Genomic DNA, 17603 nt, shown 5'->3' on the forward strand with positions numbered 1-17603 from the left:
ACTGCCATCACACCTACATTTGGGTCCTTGTTGCCCCAAACAGATCGCGTCTGCCCTCCCATCTCTGAACCTAAGAGCACTTCCCATCCCGGCGTCTTTTTTTATCTGTGATTATTTTTCATACCCCAAAGCAAACTCTGAACACTCTTACTCGGATGTCCTTCCCTTAGCTAAAGCCCGAGTACATCTCTCAAAGTAACCAGCTACTATGGCGTTCTGGGTGGACTGGGAGCTATGGGAGAAGCTGAGCGTGGTAAGTATGCAAATGGTGATCACGGAGATCTACTAACTATTGTCATTGACAGGTACTAGCTATGCTGATCGTACGTGACTCGATGGTAACGCCGCAGATACAGACACTGACAAGCTTCGCAGGCCCTGGTGCTCCTATACGCTTTTTGCGTCCTCGGCTGGAATCGTTGGATGATCAGCAAATACGCCGCGACAGAGGCAAAAGAACGAGAAGAAGCCGAGGTATACCCAATGCTGCACAAGGATGACATCCCTTTCGGCGCCAGAGCTTTGGAAAGAGGAGTAGAGGTTGAAGGAATCTGGGTTTCAGCTCCCAACACACCCACGCAAAGTCCCTGCCAGCCTGCAACTCCTGTTCCAAGTCAGCCGGCCAGTCCACCGCCAAGGTCGTTCCATAGTAAAGTTGACACCTCCAAGTCATCGGTAGGATCTCAGAGTCCTATGAGTCCTATGATCAGCCCAAAGCCTATGCCACTGGCTGGCCGACGTGAAGTCGTTTCCGAGCTTGATCTAGCTTCCACGGGCTTCGTCTACGAGAAACATAGACCCGCTGGGAGCTATAGTCGAGCCAGTCTGCCCATCAATCCAAATTCCATGCGAATATCACCTGCACGGGAGGAGTCGCTGATCGGATTGAGGGACACACCAGGCAGGGAAAAGCGTGTTAGTTTCCACATGCGGATACTCGGTACACCCTCTAATCCCGACACGAAGGACCACCGAGTAGGATTGGATGGCGCTGATGAAGACGTGGACTATTTCCCGGCCATGAGTGAGTCATCTTCTGGTCTTTCATCGGAGAACAAGCGGAGCTCACGATCCATGAGTAAGTCAAAATTTGCCATGGTGTAGGGCTTGAACAGAGAAACTAATGTGACTCATTCATAGAACGTCTTCGCCGGCGATCATCTGAAGAGTTCCGACGCAGGATGAGCCAGATCTTCAACGACAATGTCCAAATGGGGCTGCCAGCCGAGGAGTTGGAGTTCAACCCGGCTCTGCGCCAGTACCAGAGACGGTTCCGGAAGTCGTTGCTTCGTCCTTTTCGCCCGTGGCTCAATTCTCCCGGGAATCAACAGTAGGGAGATGGTTCACAGAAAATGTCATCATCTCGCAAGCAAACCGAATTTATCGGAACAAACACCTTTGCAAGACAAGACCTTCGACACATGCTTTTGCTCGGACATTTAGCATTGATTTGGATATGGCGTTGCGGTAGCTGGGCAGTGTTCCAGCACTAGTTCCAGGACCCAAAAGAACCTCGAGAGAATATGTTTTGATCGACAGGTGGGGTTCAGCATGCAGTTCAGTGCAGGATTTGTATTCTTACACCTTTTATTATTGCATATTGAACCAATGGCATCCGATCCACGGGTATACAATAATGGATCCACCCCAATAAAGACCCTTGCTAACCACTTGATCGTAAGGTAGCATAAGAAAAACAAATATAGATACATATCCATTTAAAAGAGAAACAGTGTTGCTTCTCCAAAACCGGAAAGGCTCCAGGCAGCACCCCACGTGATCTCGCGATCCATTCGACGCGTCCGATTTGTTGACTTGGAGTCATCTTGACCTTTTGCCACAAACAGACGCTTCAGACCTTTCAGACCTTTACATAACCAGAGAGTGCCTGTTTGTTGACTGATCGATTGAGATCCCTGGCTTTGTTTGATATTCAAATCGAGGAGAGCAAGTACTCATCTCACCACAACGCGTCTTTTTTTAGTGGATCCATCATCCGTGCTTTCGAGTCAGGAGACCCTGCTAAAGAGGCATCAAAATCCCGATAAGATCAAGAAACAAGGCATAGTACTGCTAGTATGGAGGGAGAAGAGCAATTCGAGGATAATGGGCTTCCTGGCCCTGGTGCCCCAACCCCGCTTTCTGCGCTCGACGTAAGTGAATGCCACGATATGCTTTGACTGCAGAATGTTGGACTTTTATACTAACTTTGTTGTGATAGGGTGTTTCTGGCTTGACTGCTAGGGACATTAAGTTGTTCGTGGATGCAGGGTATAACACTGTCGAGTCTGTCGCATATACGTACGTCTCCATGATCCTCACGTTCATTGCCACTATTCTTTTCCGAGTACCAGCTCTGCTATATCCATTGACATGTCTATCTCAATATGACTAACGCTCACTGTGACTTTTAGGCCCAAGCGGTTGTTGGAGCAGATCAAGGGTATCTCGGAACAAAAGGCCACCAAGATCCTAGTAGAAGGTAAGTCCCCCTTTTCTACAATGGATTACAGCTGTACAATGGAGAGTGGTTCGCTAATAAGAACCTGCTGATTAGCCTCAAAACTGGTGCCCATGGGTTTCACAACGGCAACCGAAATGCATGCCCGAAGAAGCGAGCTCATCTCGATCACGACGGGATCTAAGCGACTGGATACATTACTCGGAGGTGGTGTTGAAACGGGATCGATCACGGAGATTTTCGGAGAGTTCAGAACGGGAAAGAGTCAGATTTGTCACACTCTAGCGGTGACCTGCCAGCTACCTTTTGACATGGGCGGCGGCGAGGGCAAGTGTCTTTACATCGATACGGAGGGAACTTTCCGTCCAGTCCGATTGCTTGCGGTTGCGCAGAGATACGGTCTTGTTGGAGAGGAGGTCCTCGATAATGTGGCATATGCACGAGCATACAACTCAGACCACCAGCTTCAGCTGCTTAACCAGGCCTCCCAGATGATGTGTGAGACTCGATTCTCTCTCTTGGTGGTTGACTCGGCGACATCTCTGTACCGAACGGACTTCAACGGTCGTGGTGAGCTCGCCTCACGGCAGACTCATTTGGCTAAGTTCATGCGTACATTGCAACGCCTGGCGGATGAATTTGGCATCGCAGTCGTGATCACAAACCAGGTTGTTGCCCAAGTTGATGGTGGGCCCAGTGCCATGTTTAACCCGGATCCTAAGAAACCTATTGGTGGCAATATCATCGCTCATGCTAGTACCACACGACTCAGTTTGAAGAAGGGCCGTGGCGAGACTCGAATTTGCAAAATTTATGATAGCCCTTGTCTTCCAGAGAGTGATTGCCTTTTCGCCATCAATGATAATGGTATTGGTGATCCTAGTGAAAAGGATTTGGAGGATAAGTGAGTCAACCTTGCTCTCAAGGTTGTGCTTCTTTTGTTCTCCGACACGATGTTATTGACTTAATGAGCATTATATTCAATAGCTGTTATGTGGTTAGAGCGGCTCATGGCATCTCAGCATTGAGGAGGGTTCTTTCTTTCTTTCTTTCTTTCTTTCTTTTTTCTGAAAGTAGCGCATCTAGAAAGCAATAAGCTCTGTTTATTCTTAATTTTTGAAAGATCAGTAATAATACAAGTCTTGGAATATAGAGTAAAACATCTAAGTTGATCCAAGTCTAAGAGTAAAAGGGCGGAAGCCATCAATCTCAGGCCTTTTATCGCGCCAAGACTTCCCATGTTTTTTGAGAGCTCCAGCTTCCCGCCCTTTGATCTTCCAACCTTTCTACTTCCCCGGCCATGGAGTGCTAAGTTGACACACGTCAATCGATCATGGCGAAAATTTACAAAGACTCAAGGGTCGACCTTCGGCCCTATTCGCCGACCACGGTCGCCAACATCCAGATTCCGACTCAAGAGACCGCGATCCGTCGTCCACGCTTTTCGATCTCATCCTCCGACCAGGAACTCCCAATCGCCAAAGATGAAGATGAATTCGCCAGACGTTACCTTGCGACACAGGGCGGGATCTACTTCCGGAAGCGCAGGGTCTACCCGAGGACGTTCTTGTGGAGGGTCATCAACGACAACAAAGTGCTGGAGATCCAGTGCGCGGACCCCACGAAGGGTGGGATGGAAGTTTATGAATACAATGTGACCCTGCGACTGGATTTCCAGGAGCGGATCCTCCCCTTTGGTGTTGAATTGTCCGACTCGGAGGATCACGAACTCATCAGTGTCTTTGTGATCACCGAATCCAAGCACCTTCACACCCTATCTCTACGCCCCGAATTCTTCCGCCGGACCTCCTCAATTGATGAAAATGTCATGGATTGGTGCAAGACATGCCTCCCCGCTCCCTTGGCCTTTTCGAACCCCCACCGACTACACGCGAGCAGTCCCCTGGAGTTATTCATCTCTCTCGATAATGGCGCGCTCCTGCGACTGACCCGCAGGGCTGGCGACGATGGTGAGTGGTTTTTCTCGATTTTGCTACTCTTGCGACGTTTGTTTTGTTAATTGTTTCTAAAATTAGGCTCTCACTGGTCTCCCCTCACTTTTGACGAACGAACATGGGGCTCTTCGATTCGAGGCCTCGTCAAATGGAACGCACCGTCCTCGATCAAACACGACGGACGCAACCTCGATTTGAATGTCGCCAATGCCATTGCCACTACCTCCGACGAGACATATGTCTTCGCGATTTGTTTGAACCACACTCTTAAGATTTGGAACCTCGCGACGAACAAGCTAGCAGCCACAAAGGATCTCCTGGGACGCTCACTTCAGGACCCAGATCTTGTACCTTACACATTGAACCCCGCTGAGACATCATTCATGCGTGTTTTCAACGCCGAGCGGGCTATGGATGGTGGACATCGCTTCTACGTCGTCACATACTCGCCATTTGAGGATGGAAAGTTCAAGTTTTGGGCTGTTAAGGGTGGCTTGACATCCGAACTCATTATTGAGGAACTCTTCGCAGACGATGTCTTCCGACCGGTCGACCCGGATGCCACGGGCAACATGTTCTGGAGTATCGCTGATTTCCAAGTCAAATCTCGGGAAGAGGGCAAGGGGATGGAGTTGTGGGTGCTCTGGAGAAACCACGGTCTTTACCAACTCTATACCCTCCATTTCAACCTTCAAACTCTAGTTACAGATTGGGCCTCCAACTGGGTCTCGACAACTTTTGAGACCCATCGACAAGAACTGCCACCACCTCTGGTTGTGGATGATGTGGTGGACCCCACTGAAAAGTGGCTACAGTACCTCCTGCAGCCGAATAGATATCTGCCGGAAGTCCTTGAGACTGCTCTGGCTGTTTACCAGGAGGCCATCAAGCCACTTTCGTCGACTTCATCTGGAGGACTGAAAAAGAGTTTGCCTTTGGCGGAACGGCTCTGCTCTACAATAGCAGCAGCAGTCTCTCTTCGGAAATTTGCTGATGAGGAGATGGACTATTCCCGGTATACTTCAGATACAGATTCAAAGTGGCGTCAGTTCTGGCAAGTTGCGGAAGACCTTAACAAGCGCCGGTTCGAACCAATTTCTCTCGCCTACGATTCATTCACCGATATGCCATGGCTCCTTCTGTCAGACTCCTGCGCTGTGGTGCGGGAATGCAGCATTACTGAATTGTTCCTGCACAATTCCAGCTCCGAACTCAGCGATGGAGTGCCGAAAATGGTGGACCGCTGGAGGCATCGCAATGTTTCAAGAGAGCTGGGCCCGAATTTCGAAACAGCGTCTGGATTGTTGAAAGTGGCATCCGATTTCCGGAAAAGATTCTCTCCAGAGCTTGAGGGGGCGTGCCGAGCCGCTCTCCAGGCCGAAATATTTTCTGAGCCTTCTTCGTCGATCTTGGACCGCATGGAGAACTTCCGAGAGCGCTCTGACTTTGCCAATCAAATTTCCAACAAATCCTTTGACGCCCTAGACGCGGCTTTGAGTGAACACATGAGAACCGATTGCTTGTCCATGGATGCGTTCCTTGCTATTATTCAGACCGCCTCCCTTCACTTCTGCGGAGAAGACTCGGAACTTTCTTCAACCTGTTTTGGCGCCCGAGTTCTTGTCAGTGGTGCACAGGAGACTATTTCTATCTCTCGTCAAATCTTTTTCGATCTACTCATCCTAGTCACATTCGTGGATGGCGAATGGGAACAAACAAGCAAGTCTGACTTTGATGCGCCCGACCTTTTCTCAATGCTTGTTGATCTCCTACGTGAATATGAGATGATGGCCTGGCTCAGCTCGAATGTTCGCAAATGCCCCGACCACGCGAGCAAGTCCCGTGTTGATCCGCTGCAGAGATATTCATCGAAAGACAGCTCGAAGGCCAATAATCAACGAACCGCAAGCATTCTGGAGGATCTGTTTGTTACCGATATCAAGCCCCAGCAAGCGATTGACTCCCCACAAAGCTACACCTTGACGTTGGGGATCAGAGATGTTGTTGCCTGGATTACCCGCGAAGGTGAAGTGAACTATCAAAACGCGGTGGCCCACATCCAGTGTGACCTGATCGCCAAGAACAACATCGATCTTGCGTGGGATTTCCTTCGTTTCCAGGCAAGTACTTCCTGGTCAACCTATGTCAAGGGTCGTTTGCATGTGGCTATGTCGGAATTCGATACCGCAGCGATCTACTTCCGGAAGGCAGCTTATTTGCTTTGTACGTATCTCCCGGTGATTTTCTCGTGTTGATGTAACTCAGCTAACCCCAAATGCAGCTTGCGGCAAGCCAATGGGCAATCTTTCCGACATGTCAGCAGAGCTTTTAGACCTCCTCGATGTTGACTGCTTCCACAATGGTCTTGCCAAGTACTACCAGCACATTCTGTCAATTTTTGAAAAAGTGCGCTCATACTCACATGTCGCGGACTTTGCCAGCCTGGCGCTGCAGGCCCTCGACTCTGAAGTTTGGGCTGAGCAAGACTCTGAATACCCGACCGTTCGCGACGATCTGCTGTCTCGTCTGTTTACTGGCGCCCTCAAGACTTGCCAGTTTGACCAGGCATACTCCGCTCTGGCTAGGTTGCAGGATCTCAAATTACAAAGAACCGAGCTTTCTGAACTCGTCTCCACCATCCTGGCAGTCTCCGGAACGGGCACAGCTGGTCTCAAGCAGATTCTCCGTTTCCCCACTTCACTCGTGCCCAACATCGCATCTTTCATTGACGAGATTCTCGTTCACCTGACCCGCAAACAGACCACCAATGTATCCTGGTTGGATGCAGACAACAAAATTTTCCCAACCACCCCCGACTACACCCGCATTCTCCAAGCCTATCGCATTGCCCGCAGTGACTACCGCGGCGCCGCGGAAATCGCCTACCGCAACGTCCAGCGCCTCCGTAAAGCACGAGATGCGCCGTCATCGGCCCTTACTCTCAAAGGCAGGGAAGCGGAAGATGCAGCCCGGTCACCAGTTGAGGAAGACGATGCCGAATCCAAGGAAATCCGCCAGGAGTTGTTGTCACTAATCAACCTCCTCGCCTGTGTCGACAAAAGCGAAGCATACATCCTCGTCGAGAACGGACCCCCAATCAGCGCCGCTCCGATTTCTCCCCAGGAAAGACGCCCAAGCACACAAGTCGACGAAGATGGAAACGTTTCTATGGAGGATGTCGACCCAGCCTCCCCCACACCACTCGGAGGCAAGCGCCGACCATCCAATGCCGTGGCTTTCGCACCCACCCACCACAGAGGAAGCAGTAAATCTTCCACCATCGAACGGCGTAACAGCATCGTGTCCTTCGAAGTCCCTGCAACCAACCACTTGCTCAAGCGTCGTATCATCGTCACACTCGAGCATCTGCGTCGCGAATTCCAGTCTGAGCTTGACCGCGTCAGCCGGATTGAGCGTGGGGACTGGGAATTTGGTCTTGATGAAGAGAAGGATGTGGATAATGATGAAACGATGGTTCTGTAGTTGGTACTCCGCGGGGGAATTGTCTATGACTTTGCATTTTGGCCCTGGGGGTTACCACGGCCTCCTTCGAATTTGATCTTCTTTTGTTCCAATGTATGGTACTTGACATGGGTGTTTTCATTTCTTTATTGTTAGGGTAGTCCATAATTGGGGTGCAAAAATAGGATTTGCTTTTTTTCCTTTCATTCCAATATCGGTGGGATTGATGGGATATTACGGGTTTATTTCCGGGGAGTTGAGCTCAGGACATGTTTGGTTTCACCATGGCTACCAGGACTATCAACTTTGAGTGCGAACTAGCAGCCCCACGAGGGAAGAAATGTGATAAGGCTTGCCTTTGTATCGCTGCTATTTCAATTCATATTAGGTAGCGTATTTTTTCTATCCCTTATAATTCATCAGGTATAACATCCCTATCATGGAAGCAGTGTAGATGCATAGACACAGACACATTGGTTCGAGGGCGAGAAGTAAGAACGGTCGGTATTGATAATCCGACATACTCGCGTAGCAGCATCAGTAACGTTGAATTAATAAGAGAATAGGAACCTTCACCATGACAAGAGACTTGTTTCCGGCGTTTACTGGGCTTATATACCCCGATAATCACAATCCAGGATGTTGCCCAGCCCAAGGGCTGATGGCCGTAGGGACTAGGACGATTTGAACATAATAATACCCACTCCACTAAAATATTCATCACACATTTCAAAGGCATGTACGCCATATTCGTTTGATCTAAAGTTCATTATACATGAATAGCGTAATTATCTAGTTAAAATACCGTGGTGATTATATCTTGAACAACCAATTCGAAGATTTTGGAGCGAAGATTTTACATGGGGTGAAAGATGCCGTGGTACTTGAACTACTTGGCTAGACTTGAGAGACTCCCCAAGCGTATTCCAGGGTTAGTCAAGAGATAGTGGTGTGTTGTTTGTTTCGAACATATTTGGGTTTTATTAGGCAAATATTGATCTAATACAAGAATTTTCTGACAATTTGAGGTCGACTTTTGAAACTGATGCGAGTTTTTTCGATATATATATCTGGCAACTACGTAGTCCTTCAAACATCATATTTTGATATTTCTACAACATATGAAAATTAGAGCAGAATATAGAGCGATCTATCCAATCTAACTATATATACTTTATATATTATTGTTTTATGATACTAAAGAATTGTCGTGAGTTGTAAAGTACTAGTTGTTGACCATATACGGGAGAATGACATGAATGAAAAACCAATGCAACTATCCCGTCAATTTACTACGGAGAAAATTGCAATATGAGTTACTAATTCATTATGGGTATTAAGTTAATACTCCAGATTATCAAGACAAAGCGTACGAATTAAGATCAAGAGTCAAATAGGGAAGTTACGTATGCATAAATGTCACCCCAAAAGGATAAAGGTATTGAAAGAGAGTCAAGAAGAGTATAATCATCAAAGCGGAACAAAAAAGTAACATGAACATGGACCAAAACATGAACACCAATATATAACTCCACCAGAAAGGCCCCCAAACCAATATGTTGTTGTCGATATGTACCTCGAAAAAGGGAATGTGGAAGATTGTCACGCCAAAAGAAAGATATAACCAGACGCTTCAACCTGTACAGGTGCCAAAATCAATCAAACAACCGACCCGAAAAAAAAAAAAACAGAAAACAGGGGAAATTAATCTGATTCCTCCGTCGCCATGGCACTCGCATAAAGTTGGCTAAAGTGCGACTTGGGCTCAGTGAGAAGGGCATAAGGTTCGCCATTCTCAACAATGCGACCAGCATCCAAGACAACGATACGATCAAAGTCGAGAATCGTGTCAAGTTTGTGAGCGACAGCGATGATGGTGTGATTACAGAATTTCTCTCTAATAACACGCTGCATGATTTCATCTGTTTTGGTATCGATGCTATTTTCAAGAAAAAAATGTGGTTAGTCTCAGTTGTTGCAGCAAGGGGTTGTGAATCGGTGTGAGTGGTCGAAACATCCTACAGATCGTAAAATGCAAAGGAAATTACCCGCGCTCGGATGAACGCGGATGCAGGGGGATTGGGGAAACAATAATTGCCAAGTGGAAAGGTGGGTCGACGCGAGGGGAAAAGACTGGGGTTTTGACTTACTTGCTAGTTGCTTCATCCAAAATGAGGATGTTGCCGGGGCGAAGCAGGGCGCGGGCAAGGCAGAAGAGTTGTTTTTGGCCGTGAGACAGGTGGATCTCGTCGACGTCTGTGTCTAGATCCCCCTTTTCTTCGATCGCAGGGAGGAGCTGGACGCTCTTGAGAGCTGCCAAGATGTCGCGGTCGGTGTGGTTGCCTGTTGGATCGGCGTTCAATCGGACGCTGCCCTTGAAGAGGAGGGAGTCTTGGGATACCCCGTTGATGCGCGAACGGATCTCTCGTCGGGGTAGGCGGCTGATGTCGACTCCGTCCACGGTGATGGTGCCGCTAGTGAGTTCCATCATTCGGAAGATGCTCATGATCATCGAGGTTTTTCCACTGTTGCCCTTTGTTAGAATAGAGTCCATAGAAGTCTTAAAGTGCAGATTGTTTTCTTACCTTCCTGTGCGTCCGCAGATACCGACTTTCTCGCCTGCTTGGACAGTGAGAGAGACATCGTTGAGAACGGGTTCGGAGGGTCTGTAGGCCGCAGAGACGGAGTTGAAGGCGACTGCACCCTTGGAGGGCCAGTTAGGGGGCACATCTTGGTCTTCACCGGGCTTGTCTTCTGACTCGACAGTTGATGTAAAGTCCTTGATACGCTGAATAGAACCGATGTGCGTCTCCAAGTTAGTCCAGAAGGTAACCAGAAGCTTGATGCTCTGACTGAACTGGATAACGTTCAGCAGGGCGACACCAACGTAGCCTGCACTGAGGGTTGATCCACGCAGGGCAACGACCAACACGATTAGAAGAACAGCAATTCCTGCCACGACCATGTCCAGCGACAGAGTGAGCCAGCGCTGGATAGCGAACATGAAGTAAAAGGGGCGTTGGGAGTGGTCAAGCAGAGCGATGTTTTTCTTTTCCATAGCGTGTTGCCATCCGAAGGCTCGCAGAGTCACAAGTCCTTGAAGACAGTCGGTGAAGTGTGAGTACAGCGGAGCCTTGGCCTCAATATCCAAATAACGGAGCTGGCGCGAGGTGCGCAAGTACATCTTTTGAATCAGGAACAAGATACCAAGCACGAACGGGAAGGATATAGCTGCGTATTTGGAGGACACTCCAATAAGAGCCATCTGTGCCAGACAGAGGAAGAATGTAGCAACAGTGTTGATCGCGGCAATAGGAAGCTCCATATCGATGAGTTGCAAGTCTTGACTGAACCTGTTGAGAATTGAACCGCTGTCGGTAGTAGAGAAGAACAGCATCGGAGCGCTGAGGACAGTGGTCAGCAGCTTGCGATGGAAGCTCTCGCCAGATTTTGGGACCATGGTTATGATCATTTGCCAGCAGCCCACAATCAATGCAAGCATGGCGAGACAGCCAAGCATCGCGTAGATACCAAGATAGTGGCCGATCTCCTGTTTGGGGTTTGCGGTGTCAGACTGGGCCCACCATTTAACCCAAATGCTGGGGAATGAAATACAGAACACGAAACCGGCCATTGCGATCATGAAGATAATCGCCGGGAGCCAGCCGATGGCATCGATGTAGTATGTGTAGATTCCGAGATCGCCACCGCGGTCGAGATTCTCTGGTTCCTCGATCAATGCTTCCTTTTCTTTCAGGATAGTGTCCACGGTGCTGTAACTGGGAGAGTCGGAGAATCGCTTAGCCTTGTACTCCCAATCAGGCAATCCGAGTCCGAAGCTTGACACATATCCACCAGTCTTGTTCAGAGCAGCAAAGCTTCCCTGTTCACAAATCCGACCATTTGCTTCCAAGACAACGATGTGGTCGGCGTACGGTAGGCGTTTGACAGAAGATGAAGCGACGAGAACAGAAGCTTCAATCTCTTTTAGGAGTCCTCTAGGCCCGAAAAGGCTGTGGAAAATGTGGTTCTCTGTTGTAGCATCCAGACCGCTGAGGGCATCATCGAGGATCATGATCTTTCTCCGGGCATAGACTGCTCGTGCAAGTGCGATACGTTGGCTTTGACCGCCACTGAGGGCGATACCTTTGCTTCCAATAACAGCAGCATCCCCACGAGGGAACTGTGCGAGGTCTTCTTCCAGAGCGCAAGCCTTAATCACAGAGGCGTACCATTGAGGATCATAGTCAGACATGGCAACGATGCTGTCTTTGATAGTGCCGTTCATGTGCCATGGGGTCTGGTCACAGTATGCGACACTGGGAGATGCGAGTGCAACCTTGCCATCGGAACAGGGGATTTCTCCAAGAAGAGCCTTGAGCAGAGTAGACTTGCCACATCCAGACGGGCCAATAAGAACAGTGAAGCTGCCTTGGGGGATGGTCATGGTAATATCGGTGAGAATTGGGTCCTTGTCGGCTTCCCATCCAAAGCTTCCACCTTGGACAACGACAGCATTTGAAGAAGAAAGAGGAGCACTGGAACGCTTGAGCGACTCGACAGAGTCTGAGTTAATGGAAGACAGGTCAAGGTCCTTAGCCTTGGACAGTGCACGCTTTTCAGCGATATCATCGAGGAACAAAGTCTCCGAGGAGTTATTCCGGCGATCAGCGTGGTCCTCTTTGTCCAAGAACTGTTGAATACGCTGGAAAGATCCAACGGCGCCAGCGAAAGACATAAGTGCCATAACTAAGGTCAGGAGAGGGTCCGCAAGAAGCGAGAACAGAGACAGAGATGTGAAAGCCCGGGAGACGCTCAAAGGATCACTTGAGATGCCGACATAAACACCGAAGGTGAAGATCGGGGCAAAAATGCGAGTCAACCAGGCAAAAGCCATGTTGTAAACCAGAAGCGTACGGAACTTCTTGGAGATATCCAACTCGCTGACCCGAAGGCCATGCACGAATTTCATCAGGGAATCCTGCAAGCCAAGCATCTTGACTCCCTTGATCGATCCAAGCATGCCGGAAGTAGAGGAAATGCGCTTCTCGATAGCTTCCAACCACTTGGCTTGGTGTGCGACAACAAAGGACATGCCGACCAACGATCCAACCAGAGCAAACAGAGCGACGCAAACAGGAACAACACAGGAAATCCCGAGTTGAATCTTGAGAAGATAGATAGCCAAAGCGATTTCAACCGAGTTCGCCCAGATTTCATGCATGGTCTGCCATCCGGCTGTGATGCGCTCGACATCGGCGCTCATCAAAGTAAGCGAGTTGGCGGGATCAGTCTCCCCGAGGCCCAGGCAGCTGGCTTTCTTGTATAGCATTGTAACAAGAACACCACGAACCATGGTAATCCCACGGTACGTAAGGTGCTGATACTGGCCCATTGAAACGGCGAGTCCGGCGTAAACCATGATATAGGCGCCAATGAGTCCATATCCAATATTTTGGGTACCCTGATTAACGGGTGAATTGAAGAAAGAGAGCGATCTCTCCAGGAGCAAAGGCTGGCAGAAATTGAAGGCCACGACGCAGGCTCTGGCAGGGACACCTGCAAGCAACGGCCATTTCACAGCCTTGATTGACTCCCATTGGAGAGTGTTCGGGGATTTAGTTGTCACTGAAGAAATGTTAGTTAAGGTAATTAGAAAAAGTCCATATTGCCGGGACGGGTAATTACCTTTGCTCCATTTCTCATCAAATCGGGCCAGTAAGCGCTCAGAGCTCAGTTCTTTATCCAATGCAAAGAGATCCTCTACACGTAGGACTCCAGTGAAACCGATCTTGAACAGTGGGTTCAACCACCAGAACACGGCGCGGTTATAGAAACCCGCAGTCGCTTCTGGAGGGTAACCGGCATATTCTGATTTGAGAATATGTCTTTTCTCCACAGCTTCAAGCACAAAAAGAAGCAGTTTGACACCCACCGCTACTGTAGCGACAATGGCCAGGGTATTATTAAAGGCGTCCGCACTGCGTAGCCATAGAGTTCTAGACCGTGCAATATCGAAAAGCAAACTGCAGAAAAGATAGGTGTTCAAAATGAAGGAGGGTCGCACAGAGCGCGTGTGCTCTGCATAAGAAAGCAGAGCGAGAGCGAGTACGCCGATTGTCAAGATCACATTGGCTGGAACCGAGGCCTTGGTGCTGTCAGCTGCTGGAAGGGCCCATAAGGCCGTTTGTGCAATTTGAAGACCTAGCAGGTTGAACCAAGCTCCCTGTTCACAAATGGTTATTAGATGACAGTTCCCAGAATGGATAGTTCACCGATTCCAAAGATCACGGGGCTCGCGGGGTTGCATGCGAACTGCAGAAAGCAGATTATCGCAAGACAGTCAACTTACAAGTTTGACGAGGACCAACCACGATGGCACAACTTTGTTTCGTTTTTGTGAGAGTTGCCAGAGACGAACAGGAATAAGGATTAGGATTAATAAAATAGGTAAAATCTGGAGGATGGTCTCCTCAAACAAAAGAGAGAAATCGAATCCTCCCCGACATGACCCAGCGTCAATACGGAGGGTGTTATCTAGATCGTGGCACGAAGGCCCTGAAGAGCGAGAGGATGTCATGTCTGTTTCTTGAACCACCTGGCGACAGAAGGATGGTTGAAGAAAAGAAAGACTGTAAACGAGTGGCACGGGGAATTAGAATTCAAAAGAGTGTATGGTTAGAAAAGAACTTGCATTAGCTCGGGGAAGTTGCGGCTTTTTGGTCTACATCAGATGCATCAGAAAGTGACCAAAAAGTATAGTCCGCTTGACTACTAAGACATTCACAGTAAAAGGTACATAGGGCTAATCGAGGTCCGTATCCCTCTAGGCAGGAGTTCATTACATCTAGGAGAACTACAACCCTGAGCTCACCCTTATGACCCTGTTACTGGTTGGCTGCATCAAAGTGGGCATGAATACAACACTTGATGCAGCCATCTTACACTGCTATTACTGGCAATGCCCTGTGAGCTCATCTAGACTTGGACTAGGTGTGTATGGATCCATCCAGCTGCATGTATTTTGGTTTATTTTCATCGTTTTTAGGATATTCTTTTTTTTTCCATTTCTTTTCTTTTGTCTCTCTATAAAACCTTGGAGATTGCACTGTGATTTCATAACTCCACTTCAGTCAGCAATAGTAGTCCTGATTTTCAAGTCAAATTACGGCATAGGTGCCTTGCCCCCCTTGGGGATGTGGGGGATACCAGTGGCAGCGCTCGATCCACTCGCCCCTGGAGGCAAGGAAACCTTGAGTAAATCCCGAGCAACACGAGGGAGTTGTGTTACCTTGCAGGAATAAAATAATTAGATTCCAATGAGTTCAAATTACCTCCAATGGGTTGCAATGGCGAATCCTGAGTGCATGGTGGGCCAAATCTCGTGTGGACTTAGGGCACAGAAATGACTTTCCCCTCATGTGAGGGAGGAAAGCCTCCAGATGTATGATGGGAGATCTGCCGCGTTGGGCTTGAAACATTATTTGGTTAATTTATTTGAATTTAATATATAACGTAATTAAATAAAATTCTTATTCTTATTCTTACTCTTCCAAACTCACATTACATGTATGGATATATAGATACATATATATATATAACTATATTATATATATATATCTCATAAACTCTGCTTGACCGCAGAAGCTGACGCGGTGAAGCAAATCGCTTGGATCTTCCACATTCGGAGAAACTAAATCTAACGAATGAGATATAGATTACAACTGGTTTCTGCTAGTTCTCGTTGCGATTATAATTGCTCAAAATCGAAGCTCCAAATCTCCAACTCCACCTGTCATGGCGTTTCTTTTCTTTTTTTCTTTTTGCTTCTATTGACTCGGTAGTGGCGGTAGGGATTCACAATTCGATTCATCCGGGCCAATCGTTCCTTTTGACTAAACTGTTAGTTATGGTCCACACTGAATCCTTTCGGGGTTTTCGGTTGTCATCGGCCTTCCTAATTTCAATCCTGGCGGCCAATCCTGAAATTCTGCATATTCTACGACGTGTTGTGGTTCGCGTGGCGGTCGCTGAGCCAATGTGCATGAGTCGGGATCTGTACCTACCTAGGTACCGCTATAGTGCCTGACGAACAACCGCCCCCGATGGAGCCGAACTGACTAGGGTAAGCCGGTTTTTTCCTCTTTCCTTTCTCTTTGCCCTTGTCTTGGAATTAGAAGCGTGGTCGATGTGTGGCAAATCCTGTGCATAATGATATCCACCGATGTACATTCGTGCTCACATGTGCAGTTGATTCCAAATTATCCTACGTACCTACATAGGTTGAGACATTTCGGTATTCCGTATATTGTGTATATTTTGTGCTTCTTTATGTCTATACTCTGTACCTAATCTGGAAACGTATCTTACTCTAACTTTAGAAGCCCCGAGTGTGCCGAAATTTATAAAGTGATCTATCCAGTGATCGACAAGGCGATCAACCTGTCAAGTTTCTGCATTTTTAGTTGACAATCGACCCCAAACTGCGGGCACTAGTTTAGCCCGTCAGGTTAGCCGGTCATAAGTGTCAACTAGTTTGTGTATCTCATTTCGTGCCAAAGCCCAATCATGTCGGCCTTTGATGTGTGGATCTCTAGAAAATCGCACCTCCCTATAGGTACATCGTACATGCAGTCACTTCAATTCACGTCACGTCTTGACTAGTGAGAATAGTGGACATATACAAACGTACGTTCCCAATTGGTGATTATACGAAAACGATAAATTTATGAAGAAAAAAAAATAGAAAAAAAAGCAAAGAAAAGCAAACGTGAAGAAGAAAAAGCAACGCACATACTGCATCACATCAATCCATGTTTTGATGCGACTGGATATCATAAGGAACTGTAACCGATATTCCCACTTTTTTTTTGTAGAATTTATAAAATCCCAATTTTCTTTACTGCTCCATAATGTAAGCTATTGAAGGTGTGGATGTGACTAATATATAAATAAACGCCAACTAGACAGGTCGCCGGGTTCGGTTACGCCCGCATCCCTTGGTGGCCCTTGCAGAGCGATCATTAGCGTACTGTGTGTCTTACATATTAGATTACATCGACGTACTTTCGTACTCCATACTCCGTACTTTGTAAGAATTTCTACAAACTACCTCAAATTTAATTTCTGAGATCGAATGATACTTTAGATCCAATAAGATTTCATTTTTAACCGAGCATTCCTCCGATGCTAGTCATATCTACCCCTGTAATATTCGGATTTATCGACCGGGAGATCCGATGTATGAAGGGCGTGATAACATCAGCTCGGGGAGTTGCTCCCCCCACAACCCACCGTTCTTTTGAGTTTTCGCTTGACTCCTAAATAACATTCTATACCTCAGATATCGCTCAGAAAGGCAGCTAAGACACGATTGTGTCGGATCCTAGCAAATTAACTTTACTCATCGTGATCACCAGACGGGATCGCGGGATCGCCACCTCCACTACAACCTCACTGCGGTAGTGCCTGAAAACTGCGCGGTAAATCCTCGTTCGACCCGTCCTAGCTCGCCACACCTTACTGATGCAGACCCCAGCTGTCGGATCTCCACGCCATGCGCCCCCATCACCAGAGCTCCCAAAGTAGAGGTGAGCTGGGAGCAAGTAGAGTCCGGGGTCAGTGCCATGTGTGCATCAGTCGGTGTACACCGTAAACTATGACAGCCTCACGAGGCTCGTATACCTGTGGCGATGCCTGATGCACTGGGGAAGCAAAACCCTATA

General features: G+C 48.0%; 5 protein-coding genes across 5 annotated transcripts; 3 read left to right on the top strand and 2 right to left on the bottom strand.

Annotated features, from left to right (window-relative positions):
• Positions 1-208: 208 nt before the first annotated feature.
• Positions 209-1334, top strand: N7487_003032 (uncharacterized protein; the record flags this gene model as incomplete). Its single annotated transcript, XM_056870779.1, has 4 exons — positions 209-253; positions 306-323; positions 376-1078; positions 1141-1334. The coding sequence occupies 4 exons, from the start codon at positions 209-211 to the stop codon at positions 1332-1334; spliced, it is 960 nt and encodes a 319-aa protein (XP_056735563.1).
• A 744-nt stretch (positions 1335-2078) lies between these two features.
• On the top strand, positions 2079-3369 carry N7487_003033 (recombinase RAD51; the record flags this gene model as incomplete). Its single annotated transcript, XM_056870780.1, has 4 exons — positions 2079-2153; positions 2222-2301; positions 2415-2482; positions 2558-3369. The coding sequence occupies 4 exons, from the start codon at positions 2079-2081 to the stop codon at positions 3367-3369; spliced, it is 1035 nt and encodes a 344-aa protein (XP_056735564.1).
• Positions 3370-3794: 425 nt separating this feature from the next.
• Positions 3795-7899, top strand: N7487_003034 (nucleoporin Nup120/160; the record flags this gene model as incomplete). Its single annotated transcript, XM_056870781.1, has 3 exons — positions 3795-4431; positions 4498-6639; positions 6698-7899. The coding sequence occupies 3 exons, from the start codon at positions 3795-3797 to the stop codon at positions 7897-7899; spliced, it is 3981 nt and encodes a 1326-aa protein (XP_056735565.1).
• A 1669-nt stretch (positions 7900-9568) lies between these two features.
• Positions 9569-14531, bottom strand: abcB (uncharacterized protein). The gene is made up of 5 exons (XM_056870782.1): positions 14231-14531; positions 13567-14104; positions 10464-13506; positions 10029-10403; positions 9569-9817 (listed from the first exon to the last, which is right to left on the bottom strand). Exons 1-5 carry the CDS (start codon positions 14456-14458, stop codon positions 9583-9585), a joined length of 4419 nt encoding a protein of 1472 aa, XP_056735566.1. The 5' UTR covers positions 14459-14531; the 3' UTR covers positions 9569-9582.
• Positions 14532-17323: 2792 nt separating this feature from the next.
• N7487_003036 (uncharacterized protein) lies at positions 17324-17506 on the bottom strand (the record flags this gene model as incomplete). Its single annotated transcript, XM_056870783.1, has 1 exon — positions 17324-17506. The coding sequence occupies one exon, from the start codon at positions 17504-17506 to the stop codon at positions 17324-17326; it is 183 nt and encodes a 60-aa protein (XP_056735567.1).
• Between the last annotated feature and the right edge of the window lie 97 nt (positions 17507-17603).

The sequence above is a fragment of the Penicillium crustosum genome (genome assembly GCF_028827405.1).
Source record: "Penicillium crustosum strain IBT 35664 chromosome Unknown utg000001l_segment0_segment0, whole genome shotgun sequence".
NCBI classification, from domain to species: domain Eukaryota; kingdom Fungi; phylum Ascomycota; class Eurotiomycetes; order Eurotiales; family Aspergillaceae; genus Penicillium; species Penicillium crustosum.